This window comes from Ranitomeya variabilis, chromosome 2, assembly GCF_051348905.1.
Source record: "Ranitomeya variabilis isolate aRanVar5 chromosome 2, aRanVar5.hap1, whole genome shotgun sequence".
NCBI classification, from domain to species: Eukaryota; Metazoa; Chordata; class Amphibia; order Anura; family Dendrobatidae; genus Ranitomeya; species Ranitomeya variabilis.
The window spans coordinates 574,512,743-574,537,625 of record NC_135233.1 but is presented as its reverse complement, the minus strand read 5'-3'; the positions used below and the strand labels follow the sequence as shown (position 1 = coordinate 574,537,625).

At 42.7% G+C, this 24,883-nt stretch overlaps 1 protein-coding gene across 2 annotated transcripts in view; it reads left to right on the top strand.

Moving 5' to 3' along the window:
• The window catches only part of SLC6A2 (solute carrier family 6 member 2), a 145,148-nt gene extending 124,115 nt beyond the window's left edge, over positions 1–21,033 (top strand). The window contains exons 10-15 of one of the 2 annotated variants that reach the window (XM_077288259.1): positions 7,650–7,778; positions 8,554–8,653; positions 9,071–9,171; positions 15,996–16,163; positions 17,413–17,484; positions 18,419–21,033. In XM_077288259.1, coding sequence (XP_077144374.1) covers positions 7,650–7,778; positions 8,554–8,653; positions 9,071–9,171; positions 15,996–16,163; positions 17,413–17,484; positions 18,419–18,445 — 597 coding nt within the window. In that variant the 3' untranslated portion in view covers positions 18,446–21,033. The remainder of the gene's footprint in view (positions 1–7,649; positions 7,779–8,553; positions 8,654–9,070; positions 9,172–15,995; positions 16,164–17,412; positions 17,485–18,418) is intronic. The other variant, XM_077288258.1, reaches the window with a different exon arrangement.
• The last annotated feature ends 3,850 nt before the right edge of the window (positions 21,034–24,883 follow it).

The window sequence follows — 24,883 nt, the reverse complement described above, 5'->3', positions numbered from 1 at the left end:
CCCACACCATCACACCTCCTCCTCCATGCTTCACGGTGGGAACCAGGCATGTAGAGTCCATCCGTTCACCTTTTCTGCGTGGCACAAACACACAGTGGTTGGAACCAAAGATCTTAAATTTGGACTCATCAGACCAAAGCACAGATTTCCACTGGTCTAATGTCCATTCCTTGTGTTCTTTAGCCCAAACAAATCTCTTCTGCTTGTTGCCTGTCCTTAGCAGTGGTTTCCTAGCAGCTATTTTACCATGAAGTCCTGCTGCACAAAGTCATCTCTTAACAGTTGTTGTAGAGATGTGTCTGCTGCTAGAACTCTGTGTGGCATTGACCTGGTCTCTAATCTGAGCTGCTGTTAACCATCGATTTCTGAGGCTGGTGACCCAGATAAACTTATCCTCAGAAGCAGAGGTGACTCTTGGTCTTCCTTTCCTGGAGCGGTCCTCATGTGAGCCAGTTTCTTTGTAGCACTTGATGGTTTTTGCCACTGCACTTGGGGACACTTTCAAAGTTTTCCCAATTTTCCGGACTGACTGACCTTCATTTCTTAAAGTAATGATGGCCACATGTTTTTCTTTACTTAGCTGCTTTTTTCTAGCCATAATACAAATTCTAACAGTCTATTCAGTAGAACTATCAGCTGTGTATCCACCAGACTTCTGAACAACACAACTGATGGTCCCAACCCCATTTATAAGGCAAGAAATCCCACTTATTAAACCTGACAGGGCACACCTGTGAATTGAAAACCATTCCCAGTGACTACCTCTTGAAGCTCATCAAGAGAATGAAAGAGTTTGCAAAGCAGTCATCAAAGCAAAAGGTGGCTACTTTGAAGAACCTAGAATATAAGACATAATTTCAGTTGTTTCACACTTTTTTGTTAAGTACCGTATATATTTGAGTATAAGCCGAGATTTTCAGCCCAAAAAAATGGGCTGAAAGTGCCCCTCTCGGCTTATACTCGAGTCATGGAAGGCGGGGGGGTCGGCAGGTGAGGGGGAGCGACACCTGTCAAATACTCACCTACTCCCAGCGCTCCTGACGCGGTTCCCTGCAAGTCCCACGGTGTTCGGCGCCGCAGCTTCAAGTTCTTCCCCCTTCAGCGGTCACGTGGTACCGCTCATTAAAGTTATGAATATGGACTCCACGCCCATAGGGGTGGAGCCGCATATTCATTACTGTAATGAACAGTACCATGTGACCACTCACTACAGGAAGAAGCTGCCGCACCGTACACCGTGGGACATGCAGGGACCACGTCAGGAGTGCCGGGAGTAGGTGAGTATATTTACCTTCCCTTGTTCCACTGAAGCTCCATCTTCCTGTCCTCTTGCTGTGACTGTTCAGATCAGAGGGTGCGATGACGTATTAGTGTGCGCGCCGCCCTCTGCCTGAACAGTCAGTGCGGAGAGACGGGAAGCTGAGGAGCAGCGGGCAGCGACGAGAGGTGAGTATATGATTTTTTTTTTAGTGCAGCAGCATTACATGAGGCACAATGCTGTATGGAGCGTCTATGGGGCCATAAAGAACTGCATGGAGCATTATATGGAGCATATATGGGGCCATAACTGCATGGAGCATTATATGGGGCCATAACTGCATGGAGCATTATATGGGGCCATAACTGCATGGAGCATTATATGGGGCCATAACTGCATGGAGCATTATATGGGGCCATAACTGCATGGAGCATTATGTGGGGCATCTTATGGGGTCATAATGAACTGCATGGAGCATTATATGGGGCATCTTATGGGGCCATAATGAACTGCATGGAGCATTATATGGGGCCATAAAGAACTGCATGGAGCATTATATGGGGCATTTATGGGGCCATAATTGCATGGAGCATTATATGGGGCATTATATGGGGCCATAACTGCATGGAGCATTATATGGGGCCATAACTGCATGAGGCATCTTATGGGGCCATAATGAACTGCATGGAGCATTATATGGGGCATCTTATGGGGCCGTAATGAACTGCATGGAGCATTATATCGGGCATCTTATGGGGCCATAAAGAACTGCATGGAATATTATATGGGGCATATTTGTATATGGAGCATCTTATGAGGCCATAATGAACTGTATGGAGCATTATATGTGGCTCCTGATTCAATATGGATATTCAAAAACACTTAACCTACTGATGTCTAAATTAATTTTACTTTTATTGGTATCTATCTTTTATTTTTGACATTTACCGGTAGCTGCTGCATTTTCCACCCTAAGGCTTATACTCGAGTCAATAAGTTTTTCCAGTTTTTTGTTGCAAAATTAGGGGGGTCAGCTTATACTTGGGTCGGCAAATACTCGAGTATATACGGTGTATAATTCCACATGTGTTAATTCAAAGTTTTGATGCCTTCAGTGTGAATGTACAGTTTTCAGTCATGAAAATACAGAAAAATCTTTAAATGAGAAGGTGTGTCCAAACTTTTGGTCTGTACTGTATGAAGAGGTGGAAAAATCCATGGAATGTCATGACACTAGCTGAAATCTATCGGTAATTAGAAAGCAGTCCTGTCACTTACTGAAAAATATCAGCTAGTTCAACTGATGGCCTATAAAAAGGTATCTCATTACCAAGGTGCCACACAAGAAGCATCTCATGATGGGTAAAACCTGTGAACTGTCTCAAGACCTTGGCAGCCTTATTGTTGCAAAATATACTGATAGCATTGATTACACAAGAATTTCTAAACTACTGAATGTTCCAGTGAGCACTGTTGGGGCCATAATCTGGAAGTGTAAAGAAAATTGTTTCACTATAAAGCGGCCCTGACCAGGTGCTCCCCATTAGATTTCTCACCGAGGAGTGAAAAGAATGGTCAAAAGAGTTGCCCAAAAGCCAATGACCATCTCTGGAGAGCTACAGAAAGACCTGGAATCAACAGGTACAATTATTTCAACCGACATTGTCAGTAATGCAATTGACCTCCATGGCCTGTTTGCACGCTCATCACACAAGACTCCGAAGCATGTTTAAAGTTTGCTTAACAACATTTAGACAAGCCTGTGAAATACTGGGAGAATAAAATCTGGTTAAGACAACAAAATTTGAACTCTTTGGATACTTTATTACACACTATGTTTGGAGGCCAAAAGGCACTGCATATCACCACAAAAACACCATACCAACAGTGAAGTTTGGAGGTTATGGTATGGGGCTGTTTTTCAGCTTATGGCACTGGCAAGCTTCATATCTTTGAAGGAAGGATGCATGGACAAATGTACCCAGACATTCTTTACAAAAATCTGCTGCCATTTACCAAAATTATGAAGATGACACAAGGGTGAATATTTCTGTAAGATATTGATCCCAAACACACAGCCAAGGAAACTCTCAATTGGTTTCCGAGAAAAAAGAAAATAAAGCTGCTCGACTAGCCAAGCCAATCACCTGACCTGAATCCAATTGAAAATTTACAGAAGGATCTAAAGTTCAGAGTTCATAGAAGGAGCCCACGAAACCTTTAGTATTCGTAGCGTGTGTGGAAGAATGGGCCAAAATCATACTTGAGCAATGCATGCGACTAGTTTCTCCATACAGGAGGTGTCTTTTAGCTGTTATCAACAACAAAGGCTTTTGTACGAAGTATTTATTGAACATGCTTACTGAAATTTTATTCTTTTTCCCTGTGTCATTTATCATTATTATACATATCTTTATTTATGACATCTATTATATGATTTCTTTGCTTGTGTTGATTGAATGACTTGTTACTGACATCTGGTGACAATTTCATATGAATAGCACCTTTAAATACATTTACACAGAAAATTGATGACGTGTTCAATTCTTATTGCACCCGCTGCATATGGTATCACTATCCTACCTTTTATCTAGGTTTCCAGCAGCACGCTAGAGCGATCTTTACTGTTGGCAATTTTTTTAAAAAATGAGATGACTCTGCTCTTTGTGTCCAAATCTAAACAGAAAAACTGACCATGGTGTTACATAATGCTTTACTGCCTAGTGAGGAAACATTAATACGTTATACATTTTTTTCCATATGGCCTATAACAAAATAGACCAAAAAATAATGTATATAAGAAAAACCTTCAATTGTTTTCTGATAACACGATGCCTTTCATGACCACCAATTTGGAGTGGAGGCCTGTAGAATCTTGAAGTACACTAGGGGTTCCTCATCAGGGAAGCTTGACATCCACTAATAGACGAATGGTAATGGGTTGTCTAGCTTTCCTCTTGAAGGAAGGAATGCAAATGACACTATTGTTGGAAAGTTGACAGAATTGTCACATGCTAAGGAACACTTGACACTTTGATATGTGTCACGGGTTCCTTCTCCAGTATCACACAATCAACAGAGAAAGAGAATAGTGAACAACTTTAAGACCTTTATTTAGGCAAAACACGAAAGGTCCATATATACGATCCATCACACAAAGGATAAAATATTCCAGAACACGAATGCATTTCAGTAACAGGATAAAAGTCCAACAATCCAGCACAGAGGATAACAGTCCATATTCCCTTCTTTCTCTCTGATCTTCACATCATGGTTCCACATCAGACTGATCTCTGTGTCTCACCTCCCTGATATTTACAAGTCTCCCCCCTCATTCACAGGCCAGGGTGGGAAGGTCTTAGGGGCTCATTGTTTCAACAAGCTAGGTCAACATGTCATTAGCATACAATACAGAACTGTGGGGAGAATATCAGATGGCAAATAACAACTCATCCTACATGATACAGTAACACATGATAATCAGTAAAATAGAAATATACAGCAAAATGATACCCACATAGCATATCACCCCATCACAACCTCTCCCCCCTCATAGTAAGTGAGCACGCCTTTAGGTCTACACAGACCTCTGGCCTGCTCACTTTAGTCCACTGTGCTCCACTGTTTATAGTTCCTTGTACAGTGGCAGGGGTTGCAATAATCATGAGCACTTGTCCATAAATTCCCAGGTCCTGGCTTTATGGTCATACCAGGCTTTTTGACTGGACTGGGCCATTCGCTGATGTTCATTAGCCAAGGTAGCTAGCTGGGCGAGACAGTCTCTGAACTCTAGAACGTAGGAGTTGATGGGCGTTACGGTATCTGCGATATTTCCCTCCAATTGTTCTTTCAGAAGAAGGAGAGGCCCACGGACCTTCTGCTCCCACAAAATGACTTTGCAACTCCCCAATGTCATTTCCAAGGAGGATATCTGCAGGAAGTCCTCCCATAACGCCAATCCAACACAGTTTTTCTCCAAAACCGAAATCCAAACATACCAAAGCTCTCTGTATATATTTGCGGACACCCCCGCCAGGACAATGGGAATTCCCGGGCCCTGGTGAATTGCCTCGGGTCGAACCACACGGGGGTCAGCTATAGTCAGGAATGCCCTTGTGTCTCTAAATCCCGACACTTTGTATCCATCAATTAAGACATCCTGCAGGTGGCAATGCCGTTGCTGTGTATTTCTGATGGACAAAGGCCAGAGTCCGTACACTCCAGGAGGGGTATCTATGGTGCTGTGGTTGGTGGTCCACTCTGGTGGGGGTGGTGGTTCCTCTTCCTCAGGCGGGATGCAGTGCACAAGATGCACTGGACGAGGTGGGGCTGCTTGGGGCTCCCTCCGAATCCTTGAGGGACAGCCAGACTGCAAATGTCCAGGTTGCCCACACCCGTAACATCTCCTCTCTGTGATACCCCCAGGTCGTGGTCGGAACTGTTGGGGCCCAGGATTGTGAGCTGTGATTGTCATCGGCCTGTTGCTGGGTGGAGGGGCAGATATAATCGGAGGGGGACGGGGCGCAGTTGAAGGCCGTGGTTCATTGTCCAGAAGCCGCTTCCATTGGGGTCGGATAGTAAGGGCTTCATCGGCCAGGGCTGCAGCTCTATCCACGGTGCACGGCGTGCGCTCCTGGACCCATTCCCGTACCTCTGCGGGGCACTTGGCAAGAAATTGTTCTATAAGGCTAGGTTCACATTGTTTTAATGTGTGCACACTAACGGACAGCGTTGCATGGCGAAAATGTCGCAATTAATGCCGTGCAACGGGTCCGTTAGCGCACCCATTGACCGCAGTGTGAAGTTTCCCTCTAGCGCATCGCAAGCGCGTGCCTTTTTCAGCTCGCGCTAGCGATGTGCCGTTCTTCTGTGGCGTGCCTCGGACGCTGCTTGCAGCATCCGCGGCGCGCCCGAGGTCCGTTCCCCGCTCTCGCAGATCGGGGATCTGCGAGAGCGGGGACGTTAACGCGACCCCTAACACAGCCCCTAAATAAACATTGCGTTAGCGCAATCTGCTAGCGCTAAACGGATTGCCCTAACGCAATGTGAACCTAGCCTTAGGAACGCCTGTATAACATCTTCCACAGTAAAGGCATTTTCTGCTTCCAGCCATCTCCGACATGCCTGGGACATCTTATGTGCATACATCCTAAACGATCCCCCCGTAGTGCATGGGAGGTCTCGGAACTTGGCCCTATATGAGTCTGGGGTGATAGCATGGTAATCCAGGATAGTCTGCTTTACAATGTTATAATCCCGATTCCGCTGTGATTCAATGGTTCGGTAAGCCTCCGCCAGGCTACCGTTCAGGAGTCCCACTAACAAACGCATCCAGCCAGAGTGGGGCACCTCCAAAACAGCACAGTGCTGCTCAAAGTCCTTGAAGAACCCCTCCACATCTCCGGAAGCCTCATCAAATGGCTTAAACTCTGTCCGGATGATCCGTACAAGCTCCCGGATTGTTGGGTTTACATTCCACATTGCGTTACTCCCACTTTCAAGCTCCATTGCTTCTTGTCTCCGCTGTGCCCAGCGGGCAGCCTCCTCCTTGTACTCCTGAGAGACACCTGGTCCCAGAACCGCCATCTCTTCTTCGTACCACACCACCCACTGGCTTTTTGGGGTGGGGGTCCTCGTCTCCAGTGCTTGTCCTTCAGACATATGGGAGTAGGTGGTCTGGCTACCACTCACCAGTATATCGATTAAGGCCTCTTTAGTCAGTCCCTGGTAGTTCAGGCCCAGGTCTCTGGCTTCCTCCTGTAAACTGGATACAGTCCAATTTCTGTACTCACTCTGTGTGTGGTTTTCCATTAGGTTACGCTCTGTTAATCCCACTGCTTGCCACCAGTTGTCACGGGTTCCTTCTCCGGTATCACACAATCAACAGAGCAAGAGAATAGTGAACAATTCCAAGACCTTTATTTAGGCAAAACACGAAAGGTCCATATATACGATCCATCACACAAAGGATAAAATATTCCAGAACACGAATGCATTCCAGTAACAGGATAAAAGTCCAACAATCCAGCACAGCGGATAACAGTCCATATTCCCTTCTTTCTCTCTGATATGCTCTTCACATCATGGTTCCACATCAGACTGATCTCTGTGTCTCACCTCCCTGATATTTACAAGTCTCCCCCCTCATTCACAGGTCGGGGGGGGAAGGTCTTAGGGGCTCATTGTTTCAACAAGCTAGGACAACATGTCATTAGCATACAGTACAGAACTGTGGGGAGAATATCAGATGGCAAATAACAACTCATCTTACAAGATACAGTAACACCATGATAATCAGTAAAATAGAAATATACAGAAAAATGATACCCACATAGCATATCACCCCATCACAATATGCAAAGTTAATTATCCTTTTTTTTTTGCTATGCAGATGGGCGGTATGGAGGCAGTGATCACTGGCTTAGCAGATGATATTACGATTTTGAAGAGGCACCGGAAACTATTTACTTTGCTAGTTGCTTTTATTACGTTCCTTTTTGCTTTGCTGTGTATAACTAATGTAAGTAATGAAACCTATTTTCTTTCATTATTTCAAAGGTAATTCTGTTCTTAGCTGATAAAGAGCATCAATAAGATTCTAATATAGAAGGTTAAGTGGATATCAATATCAAAGTCTCCCGATAACCCCATTTAAAGGGAATCCATCAGCATTTTTGCTATGTAATCTGTGAGCAGCACAATGTAGGGGTTGATAACCTGATTCTAGTAATGTGTCACTTACTAGGCTATGTGTTGCTGTTTCAATGTTGTGAGCTGGAAATTATTACTACAGGACTAGGTGTCTCGTGCCTCCTGGTCCAACTGCTCACCCACCACTGATTGGCAGCTTTCTGTCAATATACAGTGTACACAGAAGGCTGCCAATCAGTCATGTGGGAGGGGTTATGCACAGTTCAGCATTCCGAGCTTTGCCAGATCTGCAGCAGATTGCATCAAAATAACAGCATACCGACCAGGAAGTGATAAATTACTGGAACCAGTGTCTCAGACCCTACATCATGCAGTTGTATAATTACATAGAAAAAAAAACCTGTTGGCAGATTCCCTTTAAAGTGAACCTGTCAACACAAAATGACTGCTCAAAAAAAGCACAGATATTCGGTGTACCCTTGGCTTGATCAAACAGTCCAGTGCACCTACTTGTTTTGCATTGATCTCCGACCTCCTCCCCTCTCATCCTTGATTCACAGCTTTGGCTTTTATAAATATTTGAGAAACTAGGATATACCTTATATACAGTAAGTGCAGTACACTTATTTTCTCTATAATTACAGGGTGGAATCTATGTCGTCACCCTTCTGGATACATTTGCTGCAGGGACATCCATTTTGTTTGCAGTTTTAATAGAGGCCATTGGAGTGTCGTGGTTTTATGGTATAGTATATTTCCTCATAATTATTTTTCTTTTCTAACCAGACTCCCCGAACGCGTGCCTGGTTTAGCTTTTATCCTATGCCATATTGCAAGGCTTGTTATAGAGTCGATATTGACTTTTAGACTTCCTACTTCCAGTAGGTGGCACTAGTGTTCTAGTCCTCTTCCTCTATGAAGAGGCAATTTGCATGCATGGCCTGTAGGTCTCCTCACATTGGCATGTCACTCTCCACAAAGAGAAATTTTACCGCTTAGATTCTTGCTGTCAAAACACTCAAAAGCACAACAGACCCTACAAGTGTGAACAGAGCCATAACCAAATGTATTCATTCATTTTTTTAATGTAATGAGGAATTGTTTTTTTTTTTTTTTCACAATGCAATGTAACCTTATGACCTGACTGTCTCTTCTGTTTAGGTGTGGACCGATTTAGTGATGATATTTACAGGATGCTTGGTTTTAAGCCTGGTCTTTACTGGAGGCTATGCTGGAAATTCGTCAGTCCTGCTTTTCTCCTGGTTAGTATAAATACAAACTAATAAGCAGGAGAATTCTCGATCCATTTTCTAGTTATTGTACCCTTTATTCTACAACATTTGCAAAAAAATATGCATGTTTAATATGCTGGGTTGTCTATTTTTTTTTCTCAATTTGACGCAAATCCTGAAATCTTGGATTTTTCACTTTGAACACTGATCTTCACCATATAGTCACACGTTTGGTTCTCTGGAGATGACATTTCAGCAGGCATCTCATCATCAAAGGCAGGAATGGCTCCCAATATTTCCATACCCATTCATCTTCCTCTAAGATCCTCCTAGGAAAACCCAAAAAACATCCCAAGAATGGCCATTTGTACAAATTTTGCAAAGTACGGTAACTCCTAACTCTTAAACAAGTCCGGATGTCACCATTGATAGTCGAGGACGATTGCAGGTCTTGTTTTCCACTGCCTAGAGCATTGACCTCTAAATAGGTCACAGACTATGGCCACAACACACTCCTGTAGAAGCCAAAGCCAAGAAGTAATTTTCTGTCTGAGATTTCTTATGACCATATGGCTGCAGTAAAGCAAAAATCCAAAATCTTTAAAAAATTGCAAAATTTTTCAAAGGTGGTGTTCCCAACAATTTTTTCAACTTTTTGCCCTTTTGAGCACTTTTTCAAATCACAGACAGGGTTTAGCGAAAGGGACATGGTCTACTACTGTACGACAGATTTACTATAATGTACGGCAGAAAACTGGCAATCATTCTTGACGAAATCTACCGTGGCTTGTGGCTGACATATATTTCATTGGTGCATAGACAGCTCAAAGATGTGATAAATTTGAGACTCATGCCTCAAATTAATTTGGTGCACTTTACTACGCTTTAGCTCAAGACTGTTGTACAAAACACCAGTTTTGATAAATTCCCCACCATTTTTGTTTTTATTTTTGTGTTTATTAATGTATTACAAAATAGCATTGCCTACATATAATTTTCCTATATTATTTTGTAATGTATAGTTTACACGTTTTTTTTTGTTAACGTAAGAGATTTTCTACTTTTAGAGTTTTAAGTAGAAAATCTTTAGTGACCAAGTCAAATTTTTCAAATCTGACATGTCACTTTAGGTGGCAATAACTCTGAAATATTTCAACATACCCCAGTGTTTTGTTTTTTTTTGGGGGGGAGGACATCTTATACTTTATTATAGTTTTAATCTTAGGGCAATAAAAATATAAGAATAAATAAATAATAATAAGAATAAATATAAAAAGCGTTAATTTATGAAAATATCTAAAATTGTGACAAAAATGTAAAGAAAAATAGCAATTTTCAAACGTTGAATGTTTATAGCTTTAATCCAGATAGTCATACCCCACACAAAAATTAATAAATATGATTTACCTGATGTCTGTCTTACATCAGCACTAGTGATGAGCAAGCGTGCTCGGATAAGGTATTATCTGAGCATGTGTGAGAGGCAGAGACAGGGCCGTAGTCATGACCGAGGACAGCTGTGTAGTTGTGCCCTGGTCTCCCATCACATTAAAACAGTAGTCATTGCTCTGCATACCTGTAGCTTCACTTTTGGCATCGTCAGGGTCTCCTCTACTTTTCTGTAAGCTCCCTTAAGACGGCTTTGCAGAAATCGAAACACAGTCCATTCCAACTTTCAAATGAACAACTTTACTGTTTTCTTTACACAGCACATCCATATTCATTACAGCATCATCAACAGGTTCCATTATGCACACTTCTTCCTCTTTCCCTGTACTCTTCTCCCTGTCACACAGCACGTGCCCGGGATGGACCGTATCATACGGTTCCTCGGCATCCTCCCTGTTCAGACTCTCTGCGCTTGGGGATTCCCTCAGTCGTTTTGCACTGGATCTGAGGGCATCAGCGCATGCAATGATCTGCTACATGGTGAGTGACCTGCCCTTCTTTACTGCTGTGATTTCTCCTGCAGCTTCTATTCTTTCTAATGCTGTCACTGCTGCTGTTCTGCTGCTGGTCTAGCCTGCTGGTCCAGATGGCTGGGCTTCCCCCTTAATGTTATGTGGTCACTGTGTTGTCCTGGGCATTAAGCCCGTCTGGACTGTCTGGGCACTCAGGCCTCCTGAGCTGTTCATCTCCCAGGCTCTTTCTGAACTAAAAACTGGAAGCTCTCTAACTTATCCCACAGTGGCCCCTCCTATATTAACTATTTACTATAGAGAACTCCCATCCCATAGTATGTACACTATAATGCCCCATCTAGTGGCACAACTGGAGCACTACACTTTCCCTAGTAATACTGAAAAAATAACAGAGCAATCATATAAAAACAATTATACATTCAAGACATGTAAATACATGAGAAAGGGGCGGAACATCACACAGTCCGGTACACCCCTTACACATGCGCGCGTGCTAAGAGTGTCTTCGGCGAGCTCGAATACTATGTTCAAGTCACCGCCACTGCATGTCTCACGGCGGTTTGCCAGCCGCAATACATGTAGGGATGGCCTGTTAGGTAATCCCTGTGTGTGTCTCGAACAGCCGCGAAACATGCAGCCGCGGGGACTTCGAACATGCTGAAGATACTCTATTAGCACACGAGCATGCTCAGATATCACTTTATCTGAGCACCCTCACTCATCACTAATCGGCACCATTTGTCAAATGTTCTTTTACTTTGTTAGGATGTTAGAAGTTTTAAAAATTTGCAAAACTATTTTTTTTCCTGTTCAGTTTTAAAGTGACTTTTGGGGGATCAATAAGTTGGAAACCCCCCCAAAGTGATGCAATTTCAGAAACGGCACCCTTTAACATACTTAAAACTGCTGTCGTTTGTTAACCCTTTTCAGGAATTAACGCAAAATGGAATGACAGGAGAAAAAAAAGTAAATTTTCACCCCTAAACTGTTGCTAACATCTGAACAAGCCACTATAGCTGGCAGATTCTATGGTCATCACTTGGCTTTGGGATTTCCATTGCAACCATAAAGACCACAAGGTGCTGATGTGGTTAAAGAGGGAGCTCTCACGTTCTTTTAACCATCTAATGTCGATGTCACTATGGACAGCAGCATCTAGTGAGTTAAACGGCCATGGTTGATGTCAAGACAGGTTTACAAATATTGAGATTCCGGTGTAAAGCACTGGAGAAAAAATCTGTCATTTTTGCTTTGCACTGGAAAAAAATAACATGGTCTACGGAATACTTTTTTGATTTAAAGGGAATTTGTCTCCTTGTTTTTGCTATGTAATCTGACAGCAGCAAGATGTAGGGGCTGAAACCCTGATTCCAAGGATGTATCACTTGGTTCACTAGATGCAGAAGCTGTGATAGATTCCAATTTGCTCTGCTGCAGATCTAGCAGAGCTTTGTGTAAAACCCCGCCCACACCACTGATTGGCAGCTTTCTTTCAATATGCAGAGAAAGCTGCCAATCGGTGGTGGGGGCATGGTTGGACTAGGAGGCACCTAGTCCTCCAGTGATAATCTCCTTCTGATAAAACAGTAATTTTATAGAAACCGCAAAACACAGCCCAGTAAGTGACACATCACTGTAATCAGGGTCTCTGAACTTACATTATGTTGCTCTGCGATTACAAACAAAAAACCTTTTAAACTATACATCTGCAGGTTTTACAGAAAATGATAGATAAATCATATTACTGCTCCTTCCATAACCTCAACCAACGAGTGGTCACCTGCCGGAAAAGATTTAGCATTTTTGATATTTTAAAGATTTCTTATCACTTCTTGCAGGGTGACCTTAGACATCTCTTATTTTGTTTTTAATTAACTCAGATATTTTGCTCCATAGCGATACAAGGTTGAATGGCCTAAAGCTATATATTCTACCGTGAGCTCAGTATTGTAGCTTTTAACCTAGTGATCTTCCACAAGCAATAGTAATAGGTTGAAAAAGGTGCACATTTTATATGTAAAACTGCTTCTGTTAACCTTTTAAGTACATAGGAGTTAACACTGTGGGCCCAAATTAATGTGTTTGTGGCAGCATAGGGCTTTTTTTCTTGCTTTTTTTTTTTTTTACTTGAGCTGATTGGTCAACTGATGGATAAAATTATATCATCTGATTCTAATCCTTACAGCTTTTGTTTTACATTTTTCACATATTCGTCACACTGCAAAAGTTTTAGGCAGGTGTGGAAAAAATAATAAATAGAAGTATTAATAGTTTATTTTTATCAATTATCAAAATGCAAATGGAATTCATAAAATAATTATATACCTTACATCAAATCAATATTTGGTATGATTGCCCTTTTCCTTCATCAATTCCTCTAAGTAACCTTGTACACAATTTTTGAAGGAACTCTGCAAGGAGATTGTTCCAAACATCTTGGAGAACTAACCACAGATCTTCTGTGGATGTTGCTTGTGCAAATCCCTCTGTCTCTTCATCTAATCCCAGACAGACTGGATGATGTGTGACTGTATCATCACTTACAGGACTCCTTGTTCTCTTTTAATAATAGAGAGAGTTCTTAAAGGAGTTGTCTACTACTAGGACAACCCCTTCACAATCTGAAAAGTTACCGACTTTAAAACAAAAACCCTTGTATACATGTCCAGTGATAGCAACATTCTGGCAGTGTCAACACTCGAGTCCCAAGGACTTTCGTGAGATTGTCACGTGAGCCCTGCATCCAATTAGCCCCAGCTTCACTATCCCCACATATGGACATATTGAGCATCAAGGGGAAGTCCAGAAACGTCAGCAGCCTTGGGGTGACGTGAAGTAGCAACCTCCCTTGAGCCCCAGGAATGCGAGTGCCAACACCGCTGGAACGGCATAGAAGGCAAGTATAATCAGGGGCACCGCTATCATGGGGCAAGTTGAGCCCTTTGCTTCAGGCGGCAGTCGTCACTGAAAGACAGGGTACGGCAGAGTGGCGGTCAGCACACCTGGTGCCGACTCTCCATAATCCCTGACATTTGCTGAGTGTCACTAGTGCGGTGCGCACGCCCCTGCTCATAACCCACAACCTAACAATTAGGTTAGTCAAAACCCACGGTGTGCAACATCAGCCTGTCATCCCTGCACCCACAGAGCAGCGCACCACATATTGGCTGCTGTGTGCAAGCAGGACCTGTGATGAGGTCACAGGAGGGGAGGAGTCAGGGGTCACATGATCGGGACCTCCATGGATTGCAGGACTCTGCTGTGCTGGTTGCCATGGTAAGCTGCCTTATGTGTGGGGTCAGGAGGGGTTTACAGTGTGGATGTAGCAGAGCCATGTGTGTACGAGGTGTGCGGAGTGGAGCTGAATATGTATGAGGTGTACGGAGCGGAGCTGTGTGTGTATGAGGTGTACGGAGCAGAGCCGCATGTGTATGAGGTGTACGGAGCAGAGCCGCATGTGTATGAGGTGTACAGAGCAGAGCCGCATGTGTATGAGGTGTACGGAGCAGAGCCGCATGTGTATGAGGTGTACAGAGCAGAGCCGCATGTGTATGAGGTGTACGGAGCAGAGCCGCATGTGTATGAGGTGTACGGAGCAGAGCCGCATGTGTATGAGGTGTACGGAGCGGAGCCGCATGTGTATGAGGTGTACGGAGCGGAGCCGCATGTGTATGAGGTGTACGGAGCGGAGCTGCATGTGTATGAGGTGTACGGAGCAGAGCCAGGTGTGTATGAGGTGTATGGAGCGTAGCCAGGTGTGTATGAGGTGTATGGAGCAGAGCCGGGTGTGTGCGAGGTGTATGGAGCAGAGCCGCGTGAGTACGGAGTGGAGCCATGTGTGCAAGGTGTACGGAGCGCAGCCTCGTGTGTACGAGTAACTATGTGTGGCCATTATACAGTATGGAGCATCATGTGAGGCCATTATACAGTCTGGAGCATCATGTGTGACCATTATACAGTATGGAGCATTATGTGTGGCCATTATACAGTATGGAGCACTGTGTGCCCATTATACAGTATGGAGCATCATGTGAGGCCATTATACAGTATGGAGCATCATGTGGGGCTCATTATACTGTATGGAGCAATATATGGGGCATGTTATTCTGTATGGGGCGCTGTGCGTTGCCCACAATACTGTATGGAGCAATATATGGGGCTCATTATACTGTATGGAGCAATATATGAGGCTCATTATTCTGTATGGAGCACTGTGGTGCCCAGAATATTGTATGGAGGACTATACTGTCTGATTTATGACCTATTGTAAAATGTACAATAGTTATCACTCATGTAATGTATGGGGGGGGACTGTATATGAGATGGGAGCCCTATAGGGGGGCTGTACTGTATATGTATTTGTGGGGCACTGTTTTGAAGTTCGCCTCAGGCAGCAGTGTGGCTAGGTTCACCCCTGAGTATAATTGTTTTTATTTTAACATTCAAATTGAGAAGGGGTTGCCCTAGTAGTGGACAACCACTTTAACAACATAAAGCAAATTTCAAAATCATTGTGTGTGTGTGTGAGATTACATGAAGAGACAGAATGATTTGAGCAAACCTGCCGTATATCCACGGAATATCTGTGGTTAGCTCTCTAAGATATTTGGAACAACCTTGCTGCCAAGTTCCTTCAAAAACTGTGTGCAAATATACCTAGAAGAATTGATGAAGGCAAAATTGATTTCTCTTTTGTGCACTTAATTTGCAACAAAATATACTATAATATACCATAAATAATAGTATACATACTTAACATTTTTTAATTAATTTAGTGCAACATATAATGGTATACTGAATGTTATAGGGGATAAGTATTTACATTTACTCGTATTCAATTTAGTGTACATTTTTAGAGTATGCTGAGGTTTTATTTTTCCAATAAAGAATAGTCCCATTAACCTATGTCTCTTATTGTATCTCTCCTGAAAGTTTGTCGTGATTACTAGTATTGTGACCTACAAACCGTTGAACTACGAAGATTACCACTTTCCTCCATGGGCTAATCGGACTGGATGGGCCATTGCTTTGTCATCAATGTTATTAGTGCCTATCTATTTTATCTACAAATTTTTGACAGTGAGCGGGTCTTTTAAAAAGGTAAACTTTTAAATACTATGTATAGAAGATACATTAGCTAAAAAGATGTTGTTGTTTTTAAATGTTATTTATTTTGAATTTAGTTTAGATTTCATTTTTGCAAAGTGATAATAAACGTCAATTACAGAATGCCTTAGAAAAATGGTGGTCTATCTCATTCACTAAGTAATAGGAGAATCGATTGCGAGCCTGGGTCACATAATCACCCAGGGCTCAGACAAGGAGCACAGTCAGGGTTCGAAACAGCACAAGACCCCTGTGTAGGAACTTTGTGCCAAAAAAATGAAAGGCTAAGTCCTGTGCCTGCTTTAATCTGAAGAGGATTAGATGGGTGACTATTGTCATTTGTTTACTCTCAACCAATGAATATCAATGGAAAGTTTTCAGTGCTTTTGATTGGATTATGCTTCTGGACAATGTTTTTTTCCCCCTCTGTTTTCTGTGTCTCCCGCTCTTTCTCTGTGTCTGTCTCTCTCTGTGTCTCTGCCTCTCTCTGTCTCCCTCTCTCCATCTTTCTCTCTTTCTGTCTCTTTCTCTCTGTGTCTTTCTCTCTCTCTGTCTCTTTCTCTTTGTCTTCGGCTCTTGCTCTCTCTGGCTCTCTCTCGCGTTCTCTGTCGGTCTCTCATGTTCTCTCTGGCTCTCTCTCGCTCGTGCTCTCTGTGTGTCTCTCTCGCGCTCTATCACTGTCTCTCTTGTGCGCGCTCTTCCTGTCTCTCTTGCTTGCGCTGTCTCTCTTGCTTGCGCTCTGTCTCTCGTTCGTGCTCTCTCGCTCGCTTGTGCTCTCTCTCGCTCTCTCTGTCTCGCTCGCTCTCTCTCTCGCTCACGTTATCTCTGTCTCTCTCGCGCTCTCTCTGTCTCGCTTGGGCTATCTCTCTGTCTCTCTTGCGCGCGCTCTCTCTGTCTCTCTCGCTCGCGCTGTCTCTCTCGCTTGCGCTTTGTCTCTCGCTCGCTTGTGCTCTCTTGCTCTCTCGGTCTCTCTTGCTCTCTCTGTCTCTCTCGCTCGCTCTTTCTCTCTGTCTCTCTCGCTCGTGCTCTCTCTCTGTCTTTCTCTATTTTGGTGGCACTTCAAGTATTACACAAGTACTATTAAAATTAACAGCTTGTTAGAGTAATGCGGGACAAGAAAGACCTTCCTAGCTGGTCTTCACTTTGTCCAAGAGATGATGATCATAAATAAAGAACATATCTTTATCGGAATTGCATGTGAATATGTTATAAGTGATATCATATGTTCTTCAATATTTTTTAGAGACTTGCATACTGCATCACCCCAGAAAATGAATATCATCTTGTTGCTCAAGGAGACATCAGGCAGTTTAAGGTAGGTTTTTGTCCTTTCCATATTTCAATTACGGTACTTAGATGCAATCAAGCAGATTGATTAGAGGCCAGAAAAATTATCTGCATGGTAACTAAAGTAGATTGCAATGGTGACTACAAAACAATTAAAGGTCTTTTCTGGTTTTGGAAAACCCTTGTCCCACAGCTGCAGTTTGTTCTAAAAGTTAAGCTGCGCTTTACTTTCCCTTCCCGGTCCAATTTTCCAAACCATCACAGAATTGTGGCCATAAGAAGTAGCAGACTGCTCCATGCCTCCTTACTCCACTCATCGACATAAGGCATATCTCATTACAGTTGGTAGACTTTTTGGTAATTATATGTTATAGTAAAATGACAGAAGTTATGATGACTGGGGATAAGGGTGCTGCCTCCCATTGATCTCTATGAAATAGAGCTTAAAGAGGTTGTCCACTACTTTTTCATTGATGACCTATCTTTAGGATAGGTCATCAATGTCTGATCGGTCGGGGTCCGACACCCGTCACTCTTGCTGATCAGCTGTTATCGGTGACGGTCGCCAGCCAGAAGTACTCACTTTCGTAGCTGGTCGTCTTCTTGTAGAGGCCACGGCCGGGTATTACACATCCGTCTCCTATTGAAATCCATAGGAGGTGAATGTGTAGTACCCTGTTGGGGCTGATATCAGAAGATCACCAGCTCCGCAAGGGAGCATTTCCGTCCTGTGGCCACCGCCACCGATAACTGCTGATGGTGTAGGGTGTCGGATTCCGTTGGATCAGATATTGACGACCTATTCTAAGGGTAGGTCATCAATGAAAAAGTAGTGGACAACCTCTTAAAGTTCTCCGCTAAGCATTCCCCTTTGAGTTCATGTCATTTTGCCATGAAATTTAGAAATTAGTAAAAAATTGCGAACGAATCCATCCTAATTGACGGTATGTACTTTCTTTCAGCTCAAACATTGGCTGACTATAGGATAGAAAACAGATGATGGACAATGAGGCTACCCTGGGAAAGCCTCCGTTTTTTTGCTATCCAAATTTCCATCCAAATGGCCTAAGAGAAGCTGATTCCTTCCCATATGTCTTTAATGCCAACATTAATTCCTTTTTTTAATTGCAAAATGTTTATTCAAAATTTCCGACAATTAGATGTCACTAGTATGGTAACGTATTTGCTGGGACGGATGAAAAAGTGGTTAAAAAAAGAAAAAAAAATACATGATGGTGTTTCATTACCTTCACATAAAAAGATAGAAAAAATTACTACCTCTATGTGTGGTCTGAATGGAAATGGTTGATGCAAGGTAAACTAAGCATCCCAAATTCAATAAAATAGTGCAACGATATGTTGTACTTTTGGCCAATAGCACCTAAAAAAAGAAATACACTTGACTCGATAGATGAAAGTTGGCCATATGAACCAATTTTGGGTCAAATGGCCAAAAATCTGATGAGTTTGAGGGCCTCCCTACTCTCCCTGACGGATGATGTTGGGAGAGAGAAAGATCAGGCAGTGGGAATTTTAATTTTCGAGGGGCTTGGATGTGGCGTTCTCCTCCTTGACTATCAAAAACACAGTTGCTTTGGGGAAATGGAAGAGTTTGCAGAACAAAGGTTTGGCTGACATGTATCTCATGGGCATGGCCATAGCAGATTTAGAAATGGGCTGAATTCATGAGGGTAGCACTGCCCCTACATTTTGCCCTTCCTCCTACCATTGACTGATGGGCTGTCATCCCTAGAGTGGGGGGTTTCTGGGCGGTGGGGATCGGTGCCCTCCTAAATGTACTTAGGAGTCCATTATAACCTTTTTAGGTACTATTAGCCGAAAAGCACAATATCTATTGTGCTGTTTAAAGGGGGTGTCCACCTCTAGAGACCATTTCTTTTCTTATATGTATGCAAAGATAATTTCTTCAATTGGGTTTCGTTAAAAATTTTGCACTGTTTGCCTCCCGTAGAGTTAACGGGGAAAAATAAATTGTCCACAAAAGTAGACAACTCCCTTAAGGTAAGGGTAGAGTTGACTTTGCATATAGTATGCTATACTTAACGGGATTATCCAGTATTTTTTTCTCTTCCAAAAAGCAGGGAATGTGATAATATTTAAGGAAATTTGATATCCTTTGCAAGAAAAACTCTAAGGCCTCATTCAGACGTTCAAATAAAATAGTTTATCGGAGATATTTCTGATTTTGATCTGCAATGCAAGTCAATGGGTTCGTGATAAAATTGGACTACACTTGAGTTCCATCTGAGTGCGGTCCGATTTTGAAAGACTGCTGGAATGAAGAAGGTGGAAAATTTTAAATGTTTTATTTCTCGGACCACGCTCTGATCAGAGTCTGATTAGTAGGGGTCTGATTTTCTCATATGTGAAAAAAGTGGACACTTGAATGAGGCCTAACTCCAATTTCCAAGTTTCTGGGATTCAGCTGACAGCCGGTGAGAGCAATGAAATACATAAGCTTGTGATTTTTGTCTCCATAGTTTTATTGTAGTGTTTGTTTGTTTTATACTTTTCATGAATATAGGCGTTCTATACATACATTGAGACAGTTCATACATAACAGCAAATAGCAGAATTCGTAGCCGCACAACAAGACCATGTTCACATTATCAGAGGCAGGATTTGAGCAATGGTGGCTTATAGGATGAGAATCGATCATTTCATTATTTTATCACATTCTCTGCCTTTTTGGAATAGCAATATATGGTCTGGACAACCTCTTTAAAGAAAGCTTTTAATAAGTCACTCCTATTGTGGATATATATGATAGAAATCTAGAAGTATGTATATCTATACATATATATATATTTTTTGTGTGAAATACACTATTTTTTGTGATTTTGATTTTGTACCTCATGTTGTATGCAATGGTCACTTTTTTTTTTAGTTTTTTTTAATCTCGCATAGTACGTCAAGCCATTAATTTATATTACAAAACAGCAAATATTAAATTATCGATATGTATATAATGGACTATTATTGTGAACTGTATACCAACAACCTATTTTGCATGACTGTTAAAATAAGCAAAACCGAGCATTCAGTAGACAATAATGGACATGCAATAAAGACAACGTGTAATATGTAAAAGCTAACAAATAAAGAACTGTATTTTGCAGGTAAGTGCAGCAGTTTCCTGCAACCTCCAATCAGATTACTACTTTCATTTTCAAATAGGCCTCTGTAAAAGGAGAGCTGCATTCTAATTGGTTGTTATGGGCAAAAGCTTCACTTTTTCTTAGCTCCAATTTTAATACCTACTGCAGTATGTTTGTCACCTGCCGTGAACGTTGAGAGATGTGTGACTCATTTAAAACATCTCGCTTTAGGCGTTATTCACATATAAGTGTCAACTGTGTGCTATCCATTTATTTCCACAAACACCACCCAGACACAGATGTCTAAATTGACCATAGCAACCAATCGCAGTAAAGCTTCCATTTTATCAGAGCCGTTTCCAAAATGAAAGCTGAGCTCTGATTGGTTGCTATGGATAATAAAACCAGTCTTTTTTTGGACAAACTTGAGAAATGAGTCTATATATATATATATATATATATATATATATATATATATATATATATATACTAGATGGTGGCCCGATTCTAATGCATCGGGTATTCCAGAATATCTATGTATGTATATAGCAGCCACATAGTATATAGCACACGCCATGTAGTATATAGCAGACAAATACTATGTGGCCTGTGCTATATACTATGTGACTGCTATATACATACATACATATTGTAGAATACTTGATGCGTTAATACAGGCCACGCTGTATATAACTGTGGCCACGCAGTATATAGCACAGCCCACGTACTATATAACACAGGCCAAACAGTATATAACACTGGCCACGTAATATATAGCACAGCCCATGCTGTATAGAACACTGGCCACGTAGTATATAGCAGCCACGCAGGAATACAACACAGCCCACGTAGTATATAGCAGTGTGGGCACCATATCCCTGTTAAAAAGAATTATTTAAAATAAAAAATAGTTATATACTCACCCGCCGGGATCCAGCAAAGCTGTGCCGATGCGCGCACGGCTGCCGCCATCTTCCGTTCCCAGGATGCATTGTGAAATTACCCAGATGACTTAGCGGTCTCGTGAGACCGCTAAGTCTTCTGGGTAATTTTGCAATGCATCTCTGGGAACGGAAGCTGGCGGCAGCTGCGTGCGCCTGGGCGGACTACGGAAGGTGAGAATAGCAGGTTTTTTGTTTTTTCACTATTTTTAACATTACATCTTTTTACTATTGATGCTGCATAGGCAGCATCAATAGTAAAAAGTTGGGGACACAGGGTTAATAGCAGCGGTAACGGAGTGCGTTACCCGCGGCATAACGCTGGCATTAACCCTGTATGAGCGCTGACTGGGGGAGAGTATGGAGCGGGCGCTGGGCACAGACTAGACTGAAGTAGGGAGGGACTAATCGGGCTGTCGCTGATTGGTCGCAGCAGCCATGACAGGCAGCTGGCGAGTCCAATCAGCGACGTGGGATTTCCGGGACAGACAGACAGACAGACAGACGGAAGTACCCCTTAGACAATTATATAGCAGATATATATATATATATATATATATATATATATATATATATATATATATATATATATATATATATATATATATATATATATATATATATATATATATATATATATATATATCGACACTCTAGGGAAAATAACTATGTGATACACCGCCGATTGTGCAAGGTTTCCCACCCCTCAAAGAATGGAGAGGTCTGTCATTTTTTTCTTAGTATCTTAAAAAATATCTAGAAAATCACATTGTATGATTTTTACATATTTCATGCAATATAATGCTAATTATTTGATACAATAGAAAAACAGACCTTAACCCCTTCATGACCTTGGGATTTTCCGTTTTTTTTGTGTTCGATTTTTTCTCCTCTTCTTCCCAGAGCCATAACTTTTTTATTTTTCTGTCAATATGGCCATGTGAGGGCTTATTTTTTGCAAAACAAGTTGTACTTTTGAACGACATCATTGGTTTTAGCATGACGTGTACTACAAAATGGGAAAAAAAATTCCAAGTGCGGTGAAATTGAAAAAAAAGTGCAAATCCCACACTTGTTTTTTGATTGGCTTTCTTACTAGGTTCACTAAATGCTAAAACTGACCTGCCATTATGATTCTCCAGGTCATTACGAGTTCATAGACACCAAACATGTCTAGTTTTTCTTTTATCTAAGTGGTGAAAAAAAATTCCAAACTTTGCTAAAAAAAAAAAAAAATTGCGCCATTTTCCGATACCCGTAGCGTCTCCATTTTTCATGATCTGGGGTTGGGTGAGGTCTATTTTTTGCAAGCTGAGCTGGCGTTTTTAATGATATCATTTTGGTACAGATACGATCTTTTGATCGCCCGTTATTGCATTTTAATGCAATGTCACGGCGACCAAAAAAACGTAATTCTGGCATTTCTAATTTTTTTCTCGCTATGCCATTTAGTGATCAGGTTAATCCTTTTTTTATTGATAGATCGGGCGATTCTGAATGCGGCGATACCAAATATGTGTAGGTTTGATTTTTTTTAATTGATTTATTTTGAATGGGGTGAAAGGGGGGTGATTTAAACTTTTATATATTTTTTATTTTTTTCACATTTTTTTAAACTTTTTTTTAACTTTTGCCATGCTTCTATAGCCTCCATGGGAGGCTAGAAGCTGGCACCACTCGATCGGCTCAGCTACATAGCAGCGATCATCAGATCGCTGCTATGCAGCAGAAATGCAGGTGTGCTATGAGTTCCGACCACAGGGGGGGCGCTCACAGCAGGCCTGCATCAGTAACCATAGATGTCTCAAGGACCTCGATGGTTACCGTTCTGACGCATCGCTGACCCCTAATCATGTGACGGGGGTCAGCGATGCGCTCATTTCCGGCCGCCCGGCCAGAAGCGCTGGTTAAATGCCGCTGTCAGCATTTGACAGCGGCATTTACCTAGTTAATAGCGGCAGGTGAATCGCAATTTCACCCGCTGCTATTGCAGGCACATGTCCGCTATTCAAAACAGCTGACATGTCCCAGCTTTGATGCGGGCTCACCGCCGGAGCCCTGCATCAAAGCGGAGTATCTGACCTCGGACGGGATAGTACGTCCGAGGTCAGAAAGAGGTTAATATTTGGGAGAGAAACCTTTGTTTGCAATTACAGAGGTCAGATATTTCCTGTAGTTCTTGACCAGGTTTGCACACACTGCAGCAGGGATTTTGCCCTCCTCCTCCATACAGATCTTCTCCAGAACTTTCAGGTTTCGGGGCTGTCACTGGACAACATTGAGTTTCAGCTCACTCCAAAGATTTTCTATTGGGTTCAGGTCTGGAGACTGGCTAGGCCACTCCAGAACAGTTGTTGCCTTCTCAGCAAGCTGCTTGCCCATTGTCCTGTAGCCCATCCCATTTTTTTTTTTTTGCAAGTCACAGTTTTGTCCCTGGTGTACTCAGACTGCTCTTTGTTCTTGGCCAAGGTGAAGAGGTTGGAGTGTGATTGCGTGTGTGGACACCTAGGTGTCTTTTATACAGGTGACGAGTACAAACAGGTGCAGTTGAAGCGCCCCCACTGCCGCAGGGCCGAGGGGTACCCGGTACCGGGCCTCTGAGTCTCTGTTCTGGGGTTGTCATGGTGGCTAGACCCGGTCCGTGACCCTGCTGAGGGGCGTCCAATGAAAGGTGTGGATGGTGATGATGTTGTGGTGGTGTGGTGCAGGTCACAGTAAATAACAAGGACACCAGGTTGCAGTCTCTTTACCTCTTTACTGAAGGCTTCAGGATCCTCAATCCGGAATACGGTTAACAGGGCTGCGTAAGTCCGGCTGGTCCGATGGCACCTCCAGGGTTCCCTTTGCAGGTGGAAATCTGTGCCTACCTTCTAGCGCTTGTGTGTTGTGGTCCTCCCCTGCTGTGCTTACGGGATAGTCCCCACAACTGTTGTATCTGTTTCTGAAGTTCCCTCACAACTCGATTATGATGTTCTGCTTCGTCCCCCAGATGATATGGCTAGGACGCACCCGTATGACGGGTAGGCTCGGAGGTCTTCCGGGACCCTAGAGTCGCCCCTCTCCAAATGTTGCCCCCTATGTCTTCTTAGGTGATTTGAGTGAGACAGCCCGCCTATAACTGACTGTCCTGCCGTAGGTTTGAAGTAAGGCCTGGAGCTCAATACTTCCTCGGCGTTCCGGCCACCGGATGCGCGCCTCAGTAGGATGTTGCCTCGACTTACAGCACGACTCCTACTGGTGTTTCTCCTTGTTGCTTTGATCTCGTTTCTCACTCAGCTCAATAAACCTCGCTTCTTGTCCTTTCTTGGGGTACTGCTGCGATGAAGTGCAGGCGCGGTCCCGTAATGTTCTTTCTGTTCGCTAGGCC